The sequence below is a fragment of the Pterocles gutturalis genome, unplaced genomic scaffold, assembly GCF_000699245.1.
Source record: "Pterocles gutturalis isolate BGI_N339 unplaced genomic scaffold, ASM69924v1 scaffold40703, whole genome shotgun sequence".
Classification (NCBI taxonomy): domain Eukaryota; kingdom Metazoa; phylum Chordata; class Aves; order Pterocliformes; family Pteroclidae; genus Pterocles; species Pterocles gutturalis.
Genome location: NW_010119454.1, coordinates 12,845 through 36,252, shown reverse-complemented (window position 1 = coordinate 36,252; position 23,408 = coordinate 12,845). Strand labels below are relative to the sequence as shown.

At 36.1% G+C, this 23,408-nt stretch overlaps 1 protein-coding gene across 1 annotated transcript in view; it reads left to right on the top strand.

Moving 5' to 3' along the window:
- Window positions 1-1,134: 1,134 nt before the first annotated feature.
- Window positions 1,135-23,408, top strand: part of LOC104460779 (E3 ubiquitin-protein ligase HERC2-like) — a gene marked incomplete at both ends in the record, with an annotated part of 34,019 nt that continues 11,745 nt past the window's right edge. The window contains 24 exons of the mRNA XM_010076577.1: window positions 1,135-1,207; window positions 3,693-3,769; window positions 4,196-4,415; window positions 6,047-6,147; window positions 6,945-7,101; window positions 7,912-8,022; window positions 8,352-8,523; window positions 9,128-9,301; window positions 9,895-10,083; window positions 10,752-10,903; window positions 11,741-11,898; window positions 12,344-12,457; window positions 13,900-14,151; window positions 15,067-15,260; window positions 16,330-16,530; window positions 17,177-17,405; window positions 17,480-17,604; window positions 18,946-19,124; window positions 20,058-20,242; window positions 20,671-20,826; window positions 21,106-21,291; window positions 22,358-22,528; window positions 22,632-22,735; window positions 22,850-23,000. Coding sequence (XP_010074879.1) covers window positions 1,135-1,207; window positions 3,693-3,769; window positions 4,196-4,415; window positions 6,047-6,147; window positions 6,945-7,101; window positions 7,912-8,022; window positions 8,352-8,523; window positions 9,128-9,301; window positions 9,895-10,083; window positions 10,752-10,903; window positions 11,741-11,898; window positions 12,344-12,457; window positions 13,900-14,151; window positions 15,067-15,260; window positions 16,330-16,530; window positions 17,177-17,405; window positions 17,480-17,604; window positions 18,946-19,124; window positions 20,058-20,242; window positions 20,671-20,826; window positions 21,106-21,291; window positions 22,358-22,528; window positions 22,632-22,735; window positions 22,850-23,000 — 3,831 coding nt within the window. The remainder of the gene's footprint in view (window positions 1,208-3,692; window positions 3,770-4,195; window positions 4,416-6,046; window positions 6,148-6,944; window positions 7,102-7,911; window positions 8,023-8,351; window positions 8,524-9,127; window positions 9,302-9,894; window positions 10,084-10,751; window positions 10,904-11,740; window positions 11,899-12,343; window positions 12,458-13,899; window positions 14,152-15,066; window positions 15,261-16,329; window positions 16,531-17,176; window positions 17,406-17,479; window positions 17,605-18,945; window positions 19,125-20,057; window positions 20,243-20,670; window positions 20,827-21,105; window positions 21,292-22,357; window positions 22,529-22,631; window positions 22,736-22,849; window positions 23,001-23,408) is intronic.

The following is a 23,408-nucleotide window of genomic DNA, read 5'->3' as shown; positions in this document are numbered from 1 at the left end:
ATCTGTAGTAAGTGTTGTTCAGACATGAGGGTTTATTGAAATCAATTTCACTGGGTTGATTCACAGAAATATTTAAATCTTTGTAAAGATTAACTGAATTTCTGTAAAGATAAATTTACTTATGGAATAAGAGCAGATTTAAAGTAAGGAGGTCTGTAGATGTATCTCACTTAAAAATAGTTTTAATAAAACAAGACAGTCCTTGGTTCAATTTTGAGATGTCTGAGTTACAGGACTACTATAACCTTTTACAGCCTTTACTACACTTTGTATGTGAACTTTGTTTTGCATTCTTGAAACACTAAAGAAGTATGTATAAAATATTTAAGAGTGGAATTATTTAATTTTGTTAGAAAGCCTTCCTAAAATTTTAGCCATTTGAGATTGTGAAGGCAAGGTGAGAGGGGGGGAAAGAAAAGAATTTTATTGCAACAAAATTCAGTAAACTTAAGTTTATGTTCCATGCAGGTTATTTTTATATGGTTTGAATCTTGGTGAGGCTAAATCATATTTTCTATTAGAAAAAATATTTTTGCGTGAAATGTTTAAGTATTTAAAAATAGTGTATTGTAAATGAAAAGCTCTCTGTGTTACTAGTTTCTGAATAGAAAGATTTTGTTATTTTTAGGGCTAATCACTTGAAAATTGAATTATTTCCAGCCGTTTTTCTTTGTAAAAAGTGAAGACAGAATTTTAGTTGATTCATTTTCTAGTTTTTGTATTGTCTTAATTTGACTTTTTTATTTGTTGACCTAATTGATAGGAAAGCAAAATAACTTGCTTGTAAAGTCCCTTACTTTAGAAAGCCCTGTTGTGAGGTTTTATTTTGTGAAACATTGCATAGTCCATGGAACTATGGTCTGGTTTTGTATTAAAACAGAATTGAACCTCTGACGTATTTAAAACCTACAGTAATGTTATTTTTTTCTATCAAATGTGCCAGTTGTCCTATCAGATCACTCAATAGGATGTTGAGTATTTTACAGGTTGCCCTCATTTTTTTTTTAGGAATTAATTTCATAGATGCTGCTATGAAACTTTTGTTTTTAACAGACACAGTATCGTGTCTGTATACAGTGGCCAGCTTTAAAACTGGTACTGCTTGATGTGTGTACATTGTATGTGCTTTCATAGGATTCCTATTGCATCAGAATGGCTGGGATGCTAATAACAGCAGTACTATGGCTGATTGGAAGTGGTTCGAAAGGTATGTAGTTGTAGACTTGCAGGGAAACTTCCTTGTAAAGTCATTGGTGGAGGATTGTAGGTGGTCTCTGCCTGTCGTCAGTGTTTCTTTCCAGTAGTCCCTATGACATATCTTTAATAAGTGTATTATTTTGAAATGAAGGGCTTTTTTATCTAATTCTTCAACTCTCAGAAATAATTTTAGAGGGTGTCCACGTTTAGATAACTTGCCAGCCAGGAAGGAGTGATTGAATACCGTAGCTTTGTATTACTTCATAGACTCTAGTGAGTCTGGCAACTAGTGCTTGATTTCTGTAGTACCAAACGTAGACTCTCTCTCCCCCAAACATAAGCGTTAATTGAAGTGCCTTGTTTTTTCTTCATTGACTGTTGCCTTGTTTTTAATTTGTTGACTATTTCTTTACTTCTATAGATACATCAGACCATAATGTGGGGAATGAATCTGCAGAATGAAATTGGTTGGCAAAAAGAACCATGTTAAGAAAAGCCTCTTTTGTGAAGCAGAGAGTATTGCCGTTTCTTACTTCATTGTTGTATCCTGGTGGTATTTAGAGGTTGATAGGGCTTTAATGTTCAGGAAGGGAAGAAAAAAGCCCCTGATTTTTCTCTTCTGGTGGTTTGTTTAGAGGGAATATGAAACTGTCCTGTCAGCGTTGCCCGTGTTCTGTTATGGTACTCTACAGTGCAGAAGCTGTGTGCTGCAAGATGTTTTTTTTGTATTTTTTCTTACAAAATAAAGTTTAAGGCACACCTAAGATGACAAAAGCAGCCTCAGAACATGTAGTTTGTATTTTGTAGAAGTTTTTACTTTGGTGTTCAGAGTAATGCTAATACTTGATAGCTCAGATTTTTCTCTCAAAAAGAGAATGAAACAAAATTTTAGCTGGATGAACCTGGAGGTACACTGGAGCTTCAGACTGGGTACTGATACAGCCATCCATTAAATCTTTTTAGTAAACTTCTATGTGGCCATAACCTTAAGGGACATTATAAAAGGCAAACCAACCAAATCAAATGTACCTTTGGAAGGCATCTGTTTTTTTCTGTGTTACTTTACATTGTGATCTGAAGTAGCTGTATGTGTATAACTTGAGAAGGTTGTAGTGAGGTGGGTGCTGGCCTCTTCTCTCAAGTAACAAGTGATAGGACAAGAGGAAATGGCCTCAAGTTGCACCAGGGTAGATTTAGGCTAGATACTAGGAAAAATTTCTTCACTGAAAGAGTGATCAGGCATTGGAACAGGCTGCCCAGGGAAGTGGTGGAGTCACCATCCCTGGAGGTGTTCAAGAAACGTGTAGATGTGGTGCTTAGGGACATGGTTTAGTGAGTTGGTGTTGGGTAGGCGGTTGGACTTGATGATCATTGAGGTCTTTTCCAACCTTAATGATTCTATGAATATCTTCTATGAACTTCCTGATTCTCAACTCTGTTATAGAGTTATTTGAGGAATTTTGTGGGAAATTAAGGACAGTGTGTCTTTTTTATTGTATTTCTTGATTTAAGTCAAGGTATGAGTATGTGTAATAGCTGCTATTGCCTTTGTCTGGGTTTTTTTTTTTTTTTTTTTTTTAAGACCTAGAGCGCAAAGGAACACATTTTAGTCTATTCTTAGTCATTGAAAAAATAAGTTGTTCCTCATAGTTAGGTGGAAATATGTAAATTGCCTCAGGAAAAGGAATCTAACACACTATGAAGTGGTGAAATGTGAGTAGCAATGTTGAAAGCAGGCTGGGGCGATGGCTGACAACAAACTGTAAGTGACTGTGCAATGTGGTCCGGTGGCAGAGAAGGCCACTTGAATTCTTTGCTGGGTATGCAAAGATGCCTTGCAGGATGGGGAGAAAACTTTGAAATGCTTTATATAGTTACAGTTGCAAAAAAAAGTTGTGCCTCGTTAGATACAATTTTCAACTCTAGAGACTACCCTAAGTAAGTGTGTCTAAATTTCCATAGCGTGGAGGCAGCTGTTCCAAAAAAAAGTGTGTTGATTTTGTGGTGTGTGGGGTGTGTCCATCTTCTCACAAACAATGTTATGTACATGCGCAGGTGTTTTTTTTACCCCTTAGTCAGGTGTCAGGTAAAACAAAGGTACTTCGTGTATCAGCCAGGCAACCAATGTGGTTGGCTTAGGGATGAGTACAGTAATTCAGTGCAAAGCAGAGTGGGGTGGCCCAGTGATCAGGCTGTTAGTAAAGGGACAGAGGTTCTAAGAACACACTTTGTTGATGTTTGTCCTAGGAATTAAAACTACAGAGAATGTAAAAATACACAATTTCCAAATTTTTATTTAAACTATTGTGGTTTTTGTTGTTGTTGTTGGCACTGTACTTGTTGCCATCTGTTATTTGATTACTAGGACTTTGGGCTGTTGGCTGCATTTTCTGGTTAGTGAAGAGTTAGTTCTCTGGTGTTGGTACATAAGTCAGATCTTTTATTTGCTAATAGTACTTACAAGCATCTTAAATTTCTGATGTTATTTGTTTCAGAAGCTTGGCAGCTCTTGGCAGTGATCCTAGAGCTTCGGAGAGCAGTTTTGTAACTTCTGAGAAACTTAAGATAATCTGTATCAGTGCAAAATGAAAGCATATCCTTGTGGAGTCTTGCAAGGTTGTTGCTTGCACTTAAAGAGAAGTCTGACTCTGACGTCTTATGATGATAAGAATTTGCTGTCTAACTTGGTTTTTTCTGAAAGGCATAAATATTTCCTATGACACTTTAATTTCAGACATGAAATATGAAGGTTGAGGTGTGTTCACATAAAACTAGTTTTGATGATAACCTTTGTCTAAATGCCTGTTAAGTGTGATAGCAGTTATGTAATACTGTGAATTAGAAATGTGCACATGAAATACGAAAACAGGGAGTTTCACTGGGTTTTGATGTTCAGATTTCTGGTCAGTTCAGAGTTTTCAGTTTGTCTTGATTTTTCTTGATACTGTATATAACAAAGATGAACGCTCGTAAAATGATGTCTTTCTCTGATTTGCAGATGTGAATGAATTGAAGGAATGCCTTCAGGTACTAGTGAAGGAACAGCAAACTCTGGCCACACAAACTGCTACAACAGCTCTTTCAGCTATGAGGCTAAAGCAGAGGCTAGTTATCCTGGAACGATATTTTATTGCATTGAACAGAACAGTTCTTCAGGAGAATGTCAAAGTTAAGTGGAAAAGCACTAGTATTCCTCTGCCTGCTGTGGATAAGAAAAGGTAATGACACATGCATGAACAAGTTAATATATTCGGAAAGTCATCGGAAGGTTATCACCCTGTGTATGAGAGCTTAATGTGATTTCTAATGTTAGTGGTAAAGAAACTTTTATTCCTTGAGATGGTTACGTGGTGTTATCTGCCACTCAGTTTTCCTTCTTGGCTGATGCTTGCTTAAAGTATCTCTGTTCACACTGGTGGGTTTTTATTGTAATACATTGCTGTAGATATTATTCTTTGAGCTATAATTATGCTTCTATTGAGGTATTCCTTTCGTTCTACTCAAAGTATGGAGGAACGTATTTCAGAAATGATGCCAATGGAGGTTACATAGTTCTAATAATATTAATATATTTGTTGTCAATATTTGCTCAGTTAAAGCACATAACAAATTTTAAAATACAAATATATGGAAGTTGAACATAGTTTTCTGTAGCTTGAGTGAGAAATGCTGTAATAGTACCTTTTATATGAAACTGTTTCCAGAGAACTAACTGAATAAGAAATTGTCTGATTGCTTTCCGTGTCTAGATAGCTCATTGACCTAAAAATAGAAAAATCTATCAGATGAAGCATTAAATAAGCTATTCAGTAGCTGAACAAGGTTGGTGTCTGACAGAACAAGCAATTCAACCAGGGAAGTTTTTACGTTAGGATTGTCTCTGGCTTCAAAAATGAAAGGAGGCAGCAAGTAGATATCATGACTAATTATTATGGGATTGGAGTTCTGACAATTATGTCTTTCTCTGAATAGACTGCTCTCTGAATTTTTTTTTTTTCCAGTGCTGATTAAAACGAGTACTGGTATATTTAAGTTAGCAGACTGCTAAAAATTCAAGTTTAAGTTTTTTCACTCTTGAAAAAGACCTAAGCAGCTCACTTTCTTTTGATGTGAGATTAAAAAGAAAACAGAATTGTTGGTGCCTTTCTGAGAGAGGAAGCAGTAGGGAACCTCCTGTCATTAAGTAACAAAGGAAAGCTTACTTAAATTAATGTGTTTATTTGCATAAAAAGAAAAGTTAACAGAAATGTATGTGAGCCTAGTGGGTGTTAACAAAAGTTCAAGCTATCTCTTTACACATACCAGTACAGAAGCTGCAAAGAAAATTTCATAACATTGATACTTGAATGGAAAGATAAGAAATGACAGAATTGATGACATTAGTTATCAGTAATTGAAGATTCATTAAAAAAATAGCCTAAAGCATAGTTTATGGGGTCCAAATTAACTAGAAGTATAAACTACCGGAGTAAATAATGAGCACATGAAGTATCTTATGTCTGTGTATTTTGAATACACCATCATAATTTCACTCTGAGTAACTTTAGGCACCTTTCTGATTGCAGTCAATTATACCATTCTAATTTATTTTTCCTCTGTGAAGCTTTTGATATTGGAGATTGAATGGGTTGTTCTTTGAAGCAGCTGAAGGTGAATTTTGGTGGTTGACATTTTGATGTTTGTCACAATTACAATTCTTTGCACATAAAAACTGTGTAATTATATATGCACGCATGTAGCTAAATTATAAAATTGTTGAACATGCACATTATGCAAATAATTACTAATATAAATATATATGATTATTATAAAAATTATACTGAGACAATGCATATATCATTTTATTTAGCCCAAGACCTGTAGGCAAAGGTGTAGAAGGACTTGCACGAGTCGGATCCCGAGCTGCACTTTCATTTGCATTTGCTTTCCTTCGTAGAGCCTGGAGGTCAGGTAGGCCTACTCTGTAGCATATTATATATATTTTTGATTAGAAGAGAGGTGATTCATTAAAGCGTGTGTGTGTGTATTAAATATTTGCATAGAACTGTACATTTATATATTTTAGATTTGCATAATTGTGTTTTACATTTATGTGCTATTATGCTCAACAGTACTGTTGCTGACTGAAGCTGTCCAAGCCAGCCATCCAAGCCCATACTGATGCTGTGTTGTGCTGGGCTACTTTTATGTTTGGGAAGGCAAATTGGGATTTCATTAAGAGAATGTATTTGTAATGCCAGATTTCAGAAAAGTTAGATTTATTCTTCAGACAGGGTCAATCCCCTATATTATTACGTGATAGCAGCAGCTTAGATAAGGGGTTTGGAGCAGTAGTGTGAAACTTGTGTACTTGTCAGTGATTGTTAAATTGCAGAGGTTGACAGAACTGTCACCTGTGCCACCTTCACGTACCTGTTTGTCTCAGTCTGTGGTGTTTGTTCAGACAACAGCTGTTTGTCTTGCTCTTTGTCCAGCCAGCCCTAGTTCTTCTGATTTACTCAGTGGATGCATAGTGGGACGAGCTGGTTTAAGAGTTGTCACATTTCTGAATATATTTTTTATGAAGCAGACAGTTCTTGAGAAGTCTTGGAGTCAAAATATTTGTGTGAAGATTGAGAACTTTGTCCGTATTACTAAGTAACTTTTAAGCTTGAGGTTAAAAAAAAATAATCCACAAAACGTTGTATAAAAAATTTGTGTAACTTCTGTAAAGACGGGAGTGTAACTAGTATTACTGTGTTCCTTAGGTGAAGATGCAGACCTGTGCAGTGAATTGTTACAGGAATCACTGGATGCGTTACGAGCTCTACCAGAGGCATCCCTTTTCGATGAAGGGACTGTATCTTCTGTATGGCTTGAAGTGGTGGAAAGAGCTACTAAATTCCTAAGGTCTGTTGTGACTGGGTAAGTTTCTTTTTTTTTGAGCATTGATGAAGTAGCTGTTAGATGACTGTTAAACTTGCATCTCTTTAGCAGCTGACAGTATTAATGTAATAGTTTATGGAAAATTAAAAAGATGGTTTTACTTTTCTAATGTTGTTACACAAGCAAGCAAAAAATACATGAACTTTGAAAAGATGCTCTTTAAATGATTTAATTCCTTTAACAGTTTGAGAAAAATCAGAAGTTGAATATTCTGAATCCATGTAGACTTAACTGAAAAATAGTGTTTCACTAGTGTAACCTGTATCCACATGATGAGTGCTTTGATAATGCAATATGTGTGTACGCTTAATTGTGCCTTTCTAGAATAGTAAAATAATGCAGACCTCTGTGCATGTGAGGGAAAATACACTCATATTAGCCTTGGAGCACTCCTCCACTCTTCCTTGTTATTTAAGGAGGCTTAAAATTACCCTTTTACAATAGCTGCCAGAAATTGTCTTTTGAATACTGGAACTATATCCTTACAGTGACTATTGTAAAGAGTATTTGAATTTCACCTGTGGAAAATGTTATTCATATTCTTAGGAAATTTAATAGAGCTCTAGAGCAGATAGTGAAGCCTGGGACAGTTTTAAAGTGTAGCTGCCACTCTAAATATTGATCTTGTGTGGAATGTGTCAGCTTTTCTTCTCAGCTGCTTTCATCACCAATTTTATATTTTTTTGTAAGTTTAGCAGTTCTTGGTGTGTTGCAGATGCTTTTGGTAAGCAAATATGTATTGTTTCCAATTACTTATTAGTTAATATATATTTTTTTACTTTTAAATAGAGATGTGCATGGAGTTCCCAGTACCAAAGGGCCAGGAAACATTCCGTTACAAGACCAGCACTTGGCACTTGCAATACTGCTAGAACTGGCAGTGCAGAGGGGTACACTAAGGTGAGAAGCATGAGCATTTTGATTTTTAACTATCACTACCTGTTAGAGTGGCCTGAGCAGTGCCTGTCTTCAGTTTTCCTGGGTTTGGGTTTAATATAATAATTGTGGTTCAAAGCATATGAACCTCTTCTGTCATGCAGTGGCAATCAAGCTCTTATGTTAGCTAGGTGGCAAAATGGATTTTTGCTGTTTTGATAATCTGTTTAAAATGGAAAGCCATGACATCCGATAGTGCTGAACTTCAAAATGTAGCAAGTGGGTTGTATGGATAACCTAAAATAATGTTTTTAGGAATGCTTTTAATAGACGATATAAACTTCCTCTTTCAGCCAAATGTTGTCTGCAGTTATGTTGTTGCTTCAACTTTGGGATAATGGAACGAGGGAAACAGATAATGAGCGATCTGCACAGGGAACAAGTGCACCTCTTCTACCTTTGTTGCAAAGATTTCAGAGTATAATATGTAATAAAGATGTGCCCAATACTGAGGAAGAGATTCAGGTACTTACCCTTGAATTATGAAAGGGGCATTATGTTGGTATCAAATTTCGTTTGTCTGACTAAAATAATTATAAAATTATCCAAACAAAATTTAGATTTATTTTGGCAGTAGTGTTTTCCATGTAAGATGTATGTACACCACTGTTGTTTGGTTTTCATGTGCACATTTGAGTTTCTTGAGGTAAGAGAAGGAAATGTCATAGTATGGTTAGAGGTAAGCATTGTGTTCCCGAGTTAATGCCTTTGTGATAATTAAGACATGTGGCCAGTTAACTTTTCTGCACATTTTGATGATTTTTATTTACTTGTGTTTGAAGTTAATTGAACTATGACTCTTAGTGAATATTATGGAGGTTGATAAAACATCATAAATCAATTTTATTATGCATGTAGCTTTTTATTACATTCACAATCTGACTATATTTTCTCAACATGTGTGTTTGGAATTTTCCTCTGCTGTAAGAAAAAGGATGTACAGAGTTAATTTGGTTTCTCTTAAACTTGTGTAGATACTCAGCATGTCTAAAATGTATTGTTTATCTGTATTTGTAGTGGCATAGAAATACCTTGAGCATTCTTCTGACTGCTGTTTTTTCTTTTCTAGCTCCTAACTTACCCTCTGAGTCCAAATGAAAGTTTTCTGAGGTATCTGACTTTACCACAGGACAATGAGCTAGCGATTGATCTGAGACAAACAGCTGTAGTGATCATGGCCCATTTAGATCGTCTAGCTACCCCATGTATGCCTCCACAGTGTAGCTCTCCTACATTTCATAAGGTAACTGTTTGCAAAGTCAAATTTAGTAAGATATTTTCCCTAAAAGAGTAACTGATTGTCAGTTTGTAAGGAAAGCAGCTCATAAGATTCTTCAAATTTCCTTTTGGTTTTCACAAGGTAATCTTGAGTTGCCTAAACTTGTCTTACTTTGGTATCTTTTATTATATCAGCAGTCTTTCAGTCAGCCTTGGAGTACAATTCTATGGTTTGTGAACCATTCTTTCCTATCACAACTCTGTGGCTAATACTGTCATATTTTGAGCTCTTCCCCATGTTTATCAGAGTAATTTGATTTAATACAAAAAAAAAAAAATAGAAAAAGTAAATGTTAAACTTCCCAACTTGAAAAAATCTCTGAACGCTTACTGTAGATATTTATAGCTTATTCTGTACCAGACTAAACTGAATATGATGCATGCAAGTCTTTATTTTTGATATCTTCTGATAGGTAAGCTTTATTGACTACTGGCAGTAATGACTGTCACAGGTTTGAGTGTATTTGGCATATAAGGACTTAAAAAATAACCTGCTGTATGCATTTTATTAAATTGTGTATTGTGAAATTAGTACTTATAGAATTTCTTATTTTCTAGGGATCTCTGCAAGAGGTCATTGCTTGGGGTTTAATAGGTTGGAAATATTATGCTAATGTGAGTGGTCCAATTCAGTGTGAAGGACTTGCCAGTCTTGGTGTTGTGCAGGTTGCCTGTGCAGAGAAACGTTTTCTAATATTATCTAGGAATGGACGAGTTTATACACAAGCGTACAACAGTGATACTCTGGTGAGAGGTTTTTTTTTTTTCTCTAAATGTTTTAAAAAGTGGTTTCTCTTGTGTATTATTTCATAGCATATGTCTGCTCCTTTAACTGTTTACAGTATCTTGGCAAAGTAGATGGGGGCATGCTGATTTTTGTGAGCTCTGTGTTGTTTTTAAACCTTCAGAAATACTGGTTTTCATCTCTGGTATTGATTTGATGAAATACATCTGGTTCCTGTAACTTCTGTCAGGCTATAGGTTAGGAATATATTGATAATTGCTTTAATTGGTATGCTGGCCTTGGTAACAACTGTAGGAATTGTCGGATACGAGATGGATTTTACTTCAGTGGTGTAACACTATGCCCAGACTGTGTAGTTCCTCAAACAAAGCTATACTGTAACAGAAACATTAGTCACTAAGTTTGCCTGTGAGATAAAAATAAACACTGTTTTCGTATATACTGAAGACCTTGTAAGGATGGGAACGAAATAACTTCAAAGCATTGTTTTTGTCAGACTCAAATAGTAGATTTGACTTTTTTCTTTCTTTATACCTTCCTTCATTAATTTGAGTGTACAGTTTTGATAAAGCCTTAGGAAAACTGTACCTAGTTATTCTGTATATAGGCAAATGATGGAAAGTATAAGCAGGTTTTGTAAGTGTATTGCTTTTTTTTTTTTTGTTTACAGGGACCACAGCTGGTGCAGAGTCTAGCTTCCAGAAATATTGTGAAGATAGCAGCACATTCAGATGGGCATCACTATCTTGCTTTGTCAGCAAATGGTGAAGTTTTCTCTTGGGGTTGTGGAGATGGTGGAAGACTAGGCCATGGGGATACAGTGTATGTAATAAAAATAATCATAACATTTATTTGCCAGTGTTCTGAATTAATAGTAAAAACTATTTAGTTGTGTATACAAGCACATTCAACATTTGACATTTATCTCTGTTATTTAACAGAAATTGCATTCTCCCTGCGTGTTTTCTCTGCCTGTAGTATTCCCAGTTCTGTATTAATGCTACTTTCTGAAATATGTGTAGATTGAGGGTGTATTAGTGGTTACACTGTTATTAGGCCTTTTATTCGTGGTTTTATGAATCCACAACGCATTTTATCTAGAAACATTGACTTAAATGTCAGAGTGGGGTCATAATTTCCTATGCAGTCACGTTGCTTATATCATTCCTTTTTTTTCTTCTGTGTTAAACAGTAAGGTTACTGTCCTGCTTTTGTGTAGGAGCAGTCTTCTACGGGAGTATTCTGTAGGCAGTGTATATCAATACACTTTAGAGGTTTTAAGTGTCTTCCCACAGTGCTGAATTCACTCTAAAGCAAGGGAATTACTACACAAGGGTTAGCAGTGTCATAAAATTAATTGTTCAGATACAGTAATTAAAGGTAACTTTTTTTATAGTAGACAAAATATTTTTAAAAAACACTGCATTAATTAAATTGAAATAAAAATCATAGTTGTCAGACATTTCTTCAGTTATTTGTATGTTGTTGAATAATCTGAATTTAATTTTTGGCTTATAGCTCTATTTATATTTTGATATTTTAGAGTAGTAATAAGGTTTGCAGGTAGAATTGCAACAGTTGTTTTCTAAGAAGTATGTCACACCTTTTTCTATCTACTCATCAGATCACCTTTTGTGAAATATGTCACCTTCTCTTTAGCCCTCTAGAGGAACCGAAGATGATATCAGCTTTATCTGGAAAGCAAGCTGGGAAGCACGTTGTTCATATTGCATGTGGAAGCACCTATAGTGCAGCCATTACTGCTGAAGGAGAGCTATATACATGGGGACGAGGAAACTATGGCAGGCTTGGTCATGGTATGTTACTTGATATATTAAAGTAAGTTGTTTGTCAAATAGTTATTTAGTGCCTGTCTCGAATACTCTTTTATCCAACTTACCTAAAAGTGACTTGAGAACTGTATGTGGTTTTACATGAATTGAAATAATTATGGGAGGGATTGTCTCAAAACCACTAAATTTCCATGAGTTATATGAAAATAAGCAACTGGATGGAGAAGAAAAATCTACTTTCTTCTCTATTCCTTTCCTTGTGAAGCAAAGACTATCTCGTGGGTTAAATCCATATGAGATAACTAAGAAACCATATGGTTCTTAGTCATGATGCTCAAATCTGAAAACAAAACCAAACCAACACTCCCTGCCCTCACACAACAAAACACCCAAGAGCAAACAAAAAACCCCCAAAAAACCTACCAGGCCTTCTTGGTTTTGCTTCTCACAGAACTGCTTTGTTTTGAAGGTTCCAGTGAAGATCAGACCATCCCAATGCTGGTCACTGGGCTGAAAGGACTTAAAGTTATTGATGTGTCCTGTGGGAGTGGAGATGCTCAGACTCTTGCAGTTACTGAAAATGGTTAGTAGGAAAATATAACTTAACACTTCAAGTAAGCTTACCTTTTTCTTCCTTTCATTCCGAGGATATTTATACTGCAGATATGCTTATTTCTACTGTCTTGAATTCTGTAAGAATTTGAAGCTGGAATTCCTTTTGGGGAAATATATATGTGAATTGATGTATTTTGCATGTAGTGTATGCAGGTATATTTATGTGAATAGATATGCAATATACTAATTATGAATATGCAAATATACATTGGAGTTTGTTATATATATTTAAAATACCCATGTAAATGTATAATATATACACAAAATATTACCCACATGTACATATGCATCTAAATTTTATAAGCACAAGTAACTCATTGTCTCAAAATTCTTGCTGTTATGTAGGAGAGGTGTCTGTGTTTAACCCATGGGAAGTGCTAAAGAGAGGCTGTACTGAAATTCTGCTTCCCAGCATCCCTGAGCAAGATGCCTAGGGGGAGACAGATTGAAACCTGAATTTCACTGTGTGAGGTTAAGCCCCAGAGTTATCCTTTAGGAAGCAAATAGTTCTTGGAAGCTAGTCGTTTTTTTTTTAAAATATAGGTGATTATGGCAAGGTGCAGTATTTAAAAGATGAAAGATTTGTTCATCCAAGAAATGGAAACCCAGATTTTAATTTTTTTTTCTCTTGGTCTCCTACTTGCATGTTTCTATTGCGTATTAGAGACTAGCTTATGCAAGCAGGGAACATAAATGCAGCTGAGTGTAAACCAAGACTTTATTTTTGGACATGCATGGGTTTACCATTCTTGAACCATAATTTTGTTTAGTGCAGATGCAGATTTGACATGACTATTTCTAAGTTGCTGCATCAGGGTTTAGATTTAGTAATGTATTTCAAAAGAACATGATAGACGATAGAATTATTAATTTCATCTTGTAAAATGGTTGAATGACAAGAACTGAAAATTAACAAAACAGGTTTCGCAGACATTTTGGCCATTTGATGTGGAAGAAGACTTTGCGAGTTCTTATAAATTGCACCTTATAATAGAAGAATGGCAGGGGGGTTGGAACTTGATGATCTTTAAGGTCCTTTCCAACCCAAACCATTCTATGATTCTATGAAGAAGTCAGTTTTTAACTAAAGGTCATACAGGCTTGATTTGCAGTAAATCCTGTACTTCATATGTTTTTAAGAAGGACTTTCTGTACACTGATGAATTTTCAGTGCATGTTGTGTGTTACACTTCTTATGTTTAATCAACATGAAAACTTTTCACCTCTTTTTCTTCCTTATTGTCGTGAATAATTAGAAATTAGTTTGTAACCGCTATTCGTAAATTACAATTTGAAAATTGTGCTTATTGTAGAATCTCATATTTTTAAGAACATGCTTGTCAAAGTAGATAACTTCATTATGTGAAAAAGCAATACAATGGTTTTTATTTTCTTTTTCTTGATTTAAAGGCCAAGTGTGGTCTTGGGGTGATGGAGATTATGGAAAACTGGGAAGGGGAGGCAGCGATGGTTGCAAGACTCCCAAGTTGATAGAAAAACTTCAAGATCTGGACATAGTGAAAGTACGCTGTGGGAGTCAGTTTTCTATTGCTTTAACCAAAGATGGCCAGGTCTACACCTGGGGAAAGGGTGACAATCAGAGACTTGGGCATGGAACGGAAGAGCATGTTCGGTATCCCAAACTTCTGGAAGGCTTGAAAGGTAATTAACAGAGCTGGAAATATTCCAAAGTTCTTTTTGGTGTTGTTGGAACCTTTTACCTGACACTGATGATTTCAACTTTAAGAACGATGGTATCATGTACTCTGTCATATTTTGTGCTGGTTGCATTGAAAAAGGTAATAGTGCATATTTTGTATCACTTCTGCATTTATACCTTTACAATTCTAGCAGACTTAGAGCTACTATGTTACAACTTCTTTACATAGTTCTTGTGTTGCGTTCTCTTTATTCTTACTGGTTTTCTTTTATTAGGTTCAAAGAAGTGCTTATTTAAAACATTTATTTTTGCATTGTCATGCAAATAATATGCTTAGAATAAGGCGTGTGAATGGAACAAATGAAAATCACAGGCAAAAAGTAATGTCATTAAAGTCGTGTTTGTGCCAGTACTTTTGACTATTTTGTAACAGAGTAAGGGTTATTTCTTGCATTTGTGAGAAACCTGAGGTTTTATAGAAGAAGATGAGGAAGAAACCTTGTTTTATTGTGCTGTCTTGCATAAAATAGTTTTTTATGTATGATGAATAATTAACTGAAAGTAACTTTTGATCTAATGACTGCAGTGTAGCTTCACAGTCTCTGTTCATAGATGGAGAAGTCTTTTATTAAACCTTTCCTGAGAAAATATTTAAGTAGCAGGGATACAAAATAGAACATTTTTTTTAAACTAAAACTTTTGTACTTAAGCTATCTCTTAATCTTTAAGTATTTCCTTGATTTTTTTCTTTTGCTGTACTCTTCCAATCCACTACTAAGGCAAAGATGAGATTCTTGACATGCATAATGTGTTCATAATTAAGTATGGTTGTAATTAGCACAGTTTTCCTTCTAATATTTTTCTGTTAATTATTGTAAACTTTAAGTTACATTTTCAATATTTGACTTTCCTATCAGGGAAAAAAGTGATAGATGTGGCAGCTGGATCTACGCATTGTTTAGCACTGACTGAAGATAGTGAAGTGCATAGCTGGGGAAGCAATGATCAGTGTCAACATTTTGATACTTTGCGGATCACCAAACCAGAGCCTGCAGCTCTCCCAGGATTAGACACAAAGCATATAGTTGGAATTGCTTGTGGGCCTGCTCAAGTAAGTTTGATTTTTTTAATTATTAATTATGATTTGTCTTTGTCTCTCGCTGAGATTAGTTCTGTACAATAATCCCTGTCCCTATTTCTGTGCTTGTATGACTGTTCTTATTTCTTTTTCTGAATAAATGAAGGCTTTTAAAAAATAAGTTTTGTGCAATTCCTTGCCAAAAAGGGATGATTGATTGTCCTGCTGTTATTTTGAGAAGTAACTATTTGCCTGTTTTTGTTTTTTTGTCTGGTACAGCAATTGATGCATTGTCAGGCAGAATGTTTCCTGCAGCAAAGATAGTGAGGTATCTGGACTGACATAACAGCAGTTTGGAAAATGTGCTAAGAGAGTTCTTTTCTGGGATTGGTAGGGTTTTATGTATCTTTACAAGGATGCAAGCAGTGGGTTATCTTCAACAGATATGCTGACACTATTCCTGCATAGAATCATAGAATGGTTAGGGTTGGAAGGGACACCTTGCACTAGACCAGGCTGCTCAAAGCCTCATCCAGCCTGACCTTGAATGCCTCCAGGGACGGGGCATCTGCAGCTTCCCTGGGCAACCTGTTCTGTGTCTCACCACCCTCACAGTAAATAATTTCTTCCTAATATCTAGTCTAAATCTGTCCTCTATCCAATTTAAATCCATTATCCCTCACCCTGTCGCTACACACCCTTGTAAAAAGTCCCTCCCCATCTCTCCTGTAGCCCCCTTCAGGTACTGGAAGGCTGCTATAAGGTCCCCCCGGAGCCTTCTCTTTTCCAGGCTGTACAACGCCAACTCTCTCAGCCTGTCCTCACAGGGGAGGTGTTCCAGCCCTCTGATCATCTTTGCGGCCCTCCTCTGGACCCGCTCCAACAGCTTGACATCCTTCTTGCGTTGGGGGGCCCAGAGCTGGACACAGTACTCCAGGTGGGGCCTCATGAGAGAGGAGTAGAGGGGCAGAATCGCCTCCCTCGACCTCCTGACCGTGCTCCTCTTGCATCTTCTATTACTGTTTGAAGGCAGATGTTAGCTTTACACTAATCAGTGTCATCTTATATATAACTGAATTTTTTGTATTGTTTCTATTTGTAGAGTTTTGCTTGGTCATCGTGTTCAGAATGGTCAATAGGCTTGCGGGTGCCTTTTGTGGTAGATGTTTGCCCCATGACATTTGAGCAGCTAGATCTTTTACTAAGACAAGTGACAGAGGGAATGGATGGCTCCTCTGACTGGCCCCCTCCTCAGGAAAAGGAATGCATGGCTGTGGCAACATTAAACCTTTTAAGGCTTCAGGTACCTTAAGTTTCATACACTTTGAGCAGTCATTGAACTAAATGTTACAGTAAATTGCTTGGATGAAAATAGTGGACTTAATGTGCTTTAAAACATTTTTATTGATTTAAAAACTGAAGTAAGTACAATATCACTTTCTACTCTCTGAAATTCGTCAGCTAGGGGTTGTTATTTTTCTTCTCAACAGCTTTTGAATCTCATTAAAAATGAACTATAAAAATGAAGTGTAAATGGAATAAGCCTTGTATACTCACTCAGTACGCCCATATACTTGGAGATTTTGAGCATTTCTAAGAATTTTAAATAACACTTTTAAGAGTGAATGTCCTTTGTAGAAAGTATCTGATATTCCGTGAAGATATGCTGTGTGTTTCCTTGCACGCTGTAGCAAAGTAGAAACAGTTTGAGTTACTCTTTAGGTTATTATAGTTCAGAATTTTAGGGGATATAGTTCATAATCTTTGAGTATTAGTTTAAATTCAGTATGTGTTTGGGCAAGCCAGCATTTCACTTTAGTTTTTTACAGATGAAAGTTTGTATCTTGGTCAGTGAACTTACTTAATTGCTCCAGGATGGACTTTGTTTTTTCAAGTTCACATCTCTTCTTAATTAAAATTTGCCCTTTCTTTTCCTTTCTTTTTTTCAGCTTCATGCTGCCATTAGTCATCAGGTGGATCCGGAATGCCTTGGCTTAGGCTTGGGCAGCATACTGCTTAATAGTCTGAAGCAGACAGTGGTAACATTAGCAAGCAATGCTGGTGTTCTCAATACTGTGCAATCGGCTGCTCAAGCAGTGCTGCAGAGTGGATGGTCTGTGTTACTGCCAACAGCAGAAGAGCGGGCTAGGGCGCTCTCAGCACTCTTACCCAGTGCAGGTTGGTCCTAAGATTTAAACCTGTTTGTTTTGTGCTTGCATTTCTAGTTCATTAATGGCTTATTCCGTTCTTAGTTTCAGGAAATGAAATGAATGTAAGTCCAGGCCGTAGATTTATGATCGACCTCTTGGTGGGCAGCTTGATGGCTGATGGAGGCTTAGAGTCTGCACTAAATGCTGCTATTACTGCAGAAATTCAGGTACATTTCAACAGCTTTGCAGTTCTGTATGACCAGAATAAGATCATGTATCAAGTGTTTTCTGAAATCTGTGGATTGATCTTATCCTCTTTTGACCTGAAACTTGAGCCAGTGTTTGTATGGAAGCATGACTCATTCTCTTTTTTAGTAGGGTGTTTCTTTTCATTGCCTAGAATGATGATTTTAATAATGGTAACAAACTTTTTCATAAAACCCTGTAATAGGAGCATACTCTTTGAATATGAGTGCTTTTATAAAACGCTTCGTACCTTTCTGTGGGATTCTTGAGTTCTTCACTTCCTTGGTGTCACCTGTGTCTCTCCCTCAGAAATTTCAGCCTTCTTAATTCTTAGGAATTACTTATTAATTCAAGATGAATTAATTATTTTTGGCATCCAAAATTACCATAGGTTCTGTTTAAGACTGGTTCGAATGTTTAAGAGATGCTGACTAGTTATACAGAGGATGAAAGAAACTTTCTGTACATACAGTCTTCTCCATTAGCTGCTCAGATGTGGGACATCCTCTGCACAGACTGCTTTAAGTTGCTGTATTTATGTATGGCTGTGAAAACAAAAATGTGCTTTTCCCTTGCCTCTTTATTTGTGTTGTTATTCTGAGTATATTTTCTTCTTGGTTTCTCTCTCCTGTTGGTAAACGATGCAGAGGAAATGCATGTATTAGGTTTTTCCTTTAACGTGTAGTCTAGCATTAGCATTTTCCATTGTATTTCGAGACATGCAGGACCTCTTGGTTCTTAACCAAGTCTCTGAGGGCAGTTTGTTATAGGATAGGTCAGAGATGCCTGAGCCACTTTGGATATAGGCTGAAAGTGATCTAGGTGGCAGCATACAGCACTGCAGAGGTTAATTTACATTGTTGAAAACCTGGCTGAATTAGTTTCCATAGAGTTTTGTATGACTGTAGCTCAGTAGCAAATCTAACCCGAGTTCTTCTGCAGTGGACTGGATTTGTTACTTTTATAAACGCAGAGTAAACATGCCTTCAGTTGTGAATTATACAGTAGCTACTGGCATGTTTAAACATACATAGAACAGAAATCAATTGTTAACTTGGTTTGGTGGAAATTGAATTTCAAGTTTTTCTACTCTTGTTTACCTCCATCCCCCACACTTTCTTTTTATATCATAATTGTTTAAAAAAAGTGTGTCCATGTGGTTCTTATGGAATATACAATACACATTTGTCTGGTAGGAATTGTTTAATTTCTGGCATAGGTAAAAGTAACTTTGTCTTCTTAGCACAAATATTTGTTAGTAAAATGTTTCGTAATCACAGTGTCCGTTTGTGTGTTTTCTTTAACTTGATTTACTTTTTTAGGATATTGAAGCAAAAAAAGAAGCACAGAAAGAAAAAGAAATTGATGAACAAGAAGCAAATGCATCAATACTTCATAGGAGCAGGACTCCATTGGACAAAGACCTTATTAATACTGGAATCTATGAATCTGCAGGAAAACAAAGTTTACCATTAGTTCAGTTAATTCAGCAGTTACTAAGGTAATTGCTTCAAATTTGTCTTTTATTTTTGTACAGAAGATCTGTTTAGAAGTTTTATGAACTAGTTAACTAAAGGATGACCAATTTTGGTTAGCAAAGTCTCCTGCTAGCATTTTACCTCCTCAGAATTCAAAATACTGAACATTCTCCTAGATTGTCTATAGTTTGCCTATTTTATGTTTTCTAAGGAGCAAAGTCCTATACTTAATTACCTGATTTTAGAAAGACATTGCTTTTTTTTACTGCTTCCTGTACTCGTAAAGTTTGTGTAAGAAATACAGGGCACATGTGCAAAAGCCCGTTTTTACAAAGTTTGAGAATCAGCACAAATTTATTTAGAACTGAATGTTTTGCCCTATTTAGAACTGAATAATTTGCCTCAAGAAGACTGTAGCTGGGGCTGTAAGTGGGGAAGAAACCTGAATTTTAAAATCTTGACACTGAGAAAGAATTGTGGATACATGACTGATAGAATGCTAAGAACAAAGCTTCTTTATGTCAGCTGTGGCACTATTTAATACATAGCATATGCAGGAGGAAGTAATTATGAGTTTATTAAGAAATTTATTGTGCTTTCTCACTTAATTGTGATGGTAAGCATATAATTTAATCAGTACTGAGACTCTTTTGAATGACAGTGTCGTGACTTTCATTGCAGCCTTTCAGTGAAAGTTATCAGATTGTTTTTTGTAGTGAACAGTGACAAAAATTTCAAAACCAGTGTATTTTATGAATGCTGTTAAAATGCCTCCACAAAAATCAATGACTTTTTGGGTGCTATGGTGCAAACAAAGGAACATCCTACATAGAAGTTTTGCATAGGTTTCTTATATATTTGTGTGAAATCCTAACAAAAGCTTAACCTGTGTTTGTGTGGACTGCCTTCACTATCAGCTCCCTTTAAGACCTTTACAATACTTTTATGCCAATTAGGAACATCGCGTCACAGACGATAGCCAAACTAAAAGATGTTGCTCGTCACATTTCTTCCTGCATGGACCAGGAACATTACAGCAAAGAGAGATCTGCTTCTCTGGACTTGTTGCTGCGTTTTCAGCGTCTGCTTGTTAGTAAACTTTACCCAGGAGATTGTGTTGGGCAGGTCCCTAATACATACAGTAAGTTATTGTAAAACAAACAAACAAAAACGAAAACAAAAACCCCAAAAAACCAAACCCAACCAAAAAAACCAAGTCGCACCCTCCCCAAGCATTTCTGTAATACCTCTTTTACAGCATAGGAGTTTCTTATGTTAATTTATCTTCCTTGTCTCATTTATCAGCCTAGATGTTGAGTCTGTCTGAAATGTGTTTGAAAATAGTTTCTTTAAATTGTGTTCTGTAAAGGAAAATTTCTTTTTGGAATGTAACATGATCTAGATAAAGAACTTTTTATTAACTTCTAAAACATTTTAAAAAGATGTGGTTTCTTAATTCAGTGCTAATACTGAGTGGCTACACTTCAGAAGAGTTTGACAGCTTTTGAAATCTGTTTCTTAAAGGTGACTGTGTGATGGTTTCTGTACTTTTCCTCCTTTTTTATACAGGTCCTGACCTCTTAGGTGTTGGCTCTTTACTGAAGAAATACACTGCTCTTCTCTGCACGCACATTGGTGATATACTTCCTGTGGCAACCAGCATTGCTTCTACTAGTCATAGGCATTTTGCAGAAGTATCTCATGTTGTGGATGGAGATTTAACAGGTAGCGTTTTCTTTGCTGTCATCCTTTCCTCCCTTCCACAAAATTATAAAGTTATATTGTAGATGTTCTTGAAAGTTCTAAATGACTAAAAAAGAGTCAGTTTAATCATTTGATTGATGGGAAAGAAGGAAGGCATATTTGATGGGGAAGGCAAGAGCTTTGTACTAAAGCAGTGATAGGCAGAAGACAGAATGTATTGCTTCATGATTTGCTTCCATGATGCTATGAACATAGATCTTGAATTAAATCTGAATGTCTTCTGTCTTTTCTGTGTTTTAGGCATTCTTCTTCCAGAATTGGTGGTTTCTGTAGTGCTACTCCTCAGTAAAAATGCCGGATTAATGCAGGAAGCTGGTGCTATCCCTCTGTTGGCTGGCTTGCTAGAACATCTAGACAGATTTAACCATTTAGCCCCTGGAAAGGAAAGGGATGACAATGAGGATTTAGCATGGCCAGGAATAATGGGTATGTGCTAGTAGCATCTGAACTATTTATTCATGTTTTCATAAAGTAGCTATATGAAAATGGTGACTGTTCATGAAGTACTCTTAGGAACAGTACAAATTTTTATTAAGAAATTCATATGGCAGTATTTATTTCTGTCAATAAAATCTTAAGGAAGATGTGTGTAGAGGTAGGATTAAGGAGAGTAAAAATGCAACTTTTAAAAGAAGTAGTTCACATCATTTTGACTTTTGAGTGTGAAAAGTTGCAGTGAAAACATGAGTAATACGTGTACACATTTTGTTACTAAATTCTATCTATAACATAAAGAGAGAGTAATGTGAAAGCTTTGAAATAAGGAAGCCTTCTTTTCCCAGGGCACTTTATAATATGGGCTGTGTCTGGGGTGAAAAGAGAAGGAGAAAATACGCATTTCTGACTGAGCATTTTACTGGTGGAGGGAGGAATGAAACATGGTTGGCATAACGCAAGAGAGATAAGGTCACACTCCTCAACAGTAGTGTGGTGGGAAGAGCAAAAACTATGTGAAAATTAACTTACTGGTCTAATAGAGCAAACTGAGATAAAGGCACATAAGTATGAACACTACTCTTTGACATTTCTTTCCTGGATGAAATTACCTTTAGTTTGAGTTGTAACCTTCCTTCTTTTATTAAAAAAAATGGATTTAGACTGAAATTAAATATGCAGCCAATCCCTTGCAGGCAGGCATGTAGTAAAACTGAAGTAATTTTGAGGGAGAACCGACTAGAGCAGTGATTTGCAAGAACACTGGTTATTCTGCTCCACCTCCAAACAAAACAGCTATATAGTTGGGCAATGCTAGGTCTTTGACAGTGGAGATTAGTGCATAAAAGAATACAGCATGCAGACAATTTAATTTAATTGCATATTATGTAGACAGGAATGTATTAATAGCCATTTTGACTTTTGAGTGTATTATAAGATAAGCAGCCTTTGAATAGAAGTGAAGAATTTGCTTAGGCAACTATTAAAAGAATATTCAGAAAACCTTTGCTTTCTGTTTTTCTGTTGATAAATTTTCTATTCTGTTTTATATCTGTAGGTTCATTTTTTACTGGCCAGAGTTGCAGAAATAATGAGGAAGTGACACTTATACGTAAAGCTGATCTAGAAAACCACAACAAAGATGGAGGATTTTGGACAGTGATTGATGGGAAAGTGTATGATATAAAGGACTTCCAAACCCAGTCTTTAACTGGCAGTAGCATACTCGGTGAGAATCAGCATCTGAGTTAAAGACACAAATTACTTCTGTTTCAAAACTAGATAGCATAAACAGGTTTTTAGATATACCAACTACCTCTTTCTTTCACTAGCTCAGTTTGCAGGTGAGGACCCAGTTGTTGCTTTGGAAGCTGCTTTGCAATTTGAGGACACGCGGGAGTCAATGCATGCCTTCTGTGTTGGCCAGTATATGGAGGTAAAAATGTTATGTATTAATGGATACATATTTTCTAAAGTGAAGTATTGCTTTGCTTTCAGAATTCTTGTTGAAGCTCAGTTCTAGCTTTCAACTCCTATTTGTTTTAATTAGCCTGACCAGGAAATTATTACAACACCAGATCTCAGTACTTTGTCATCACCGCTAATAGACACAGAAAGGAATTTGGGTCTTCTCCTTGGACTGCACGCTTCCTACTTGGCAATGAGCACACCACTTTCTCCTCTGGAAGTAGAATGTGCCAGTAAGCAGAACTTAATTTTGAGCTTAAGTAATAAATACTTGTCAAAGCATGCAAGAAAAAGGCACAGGCCAGATAAATTAACTGTAAATCTAGCAGTTCTTTAGTTTTGCTGTCGTCTGAAGTTGTTCTTTATTCTTAATATTAACCACACTCATTAGGATACAGTAATCTAGCATGATTTGAATGGGGATTAGGTAATTTTGAACACTTAAATGTCCAGAATTTTGTAATATGCAAGATAGAATATTGGAAGAGAAAGGACACCCTGTATAGTGCAGTTACCTTACTAGCTTGTGTTCAGCTAAGAGTGCCTGAAACATCTGGTGCTGGATTCTATCTTGTTGGGTGTCTTAATTTGGGGAATAGAGGGTATAATTCAATATTGATCACAGAAAAATAGCTAAGGCC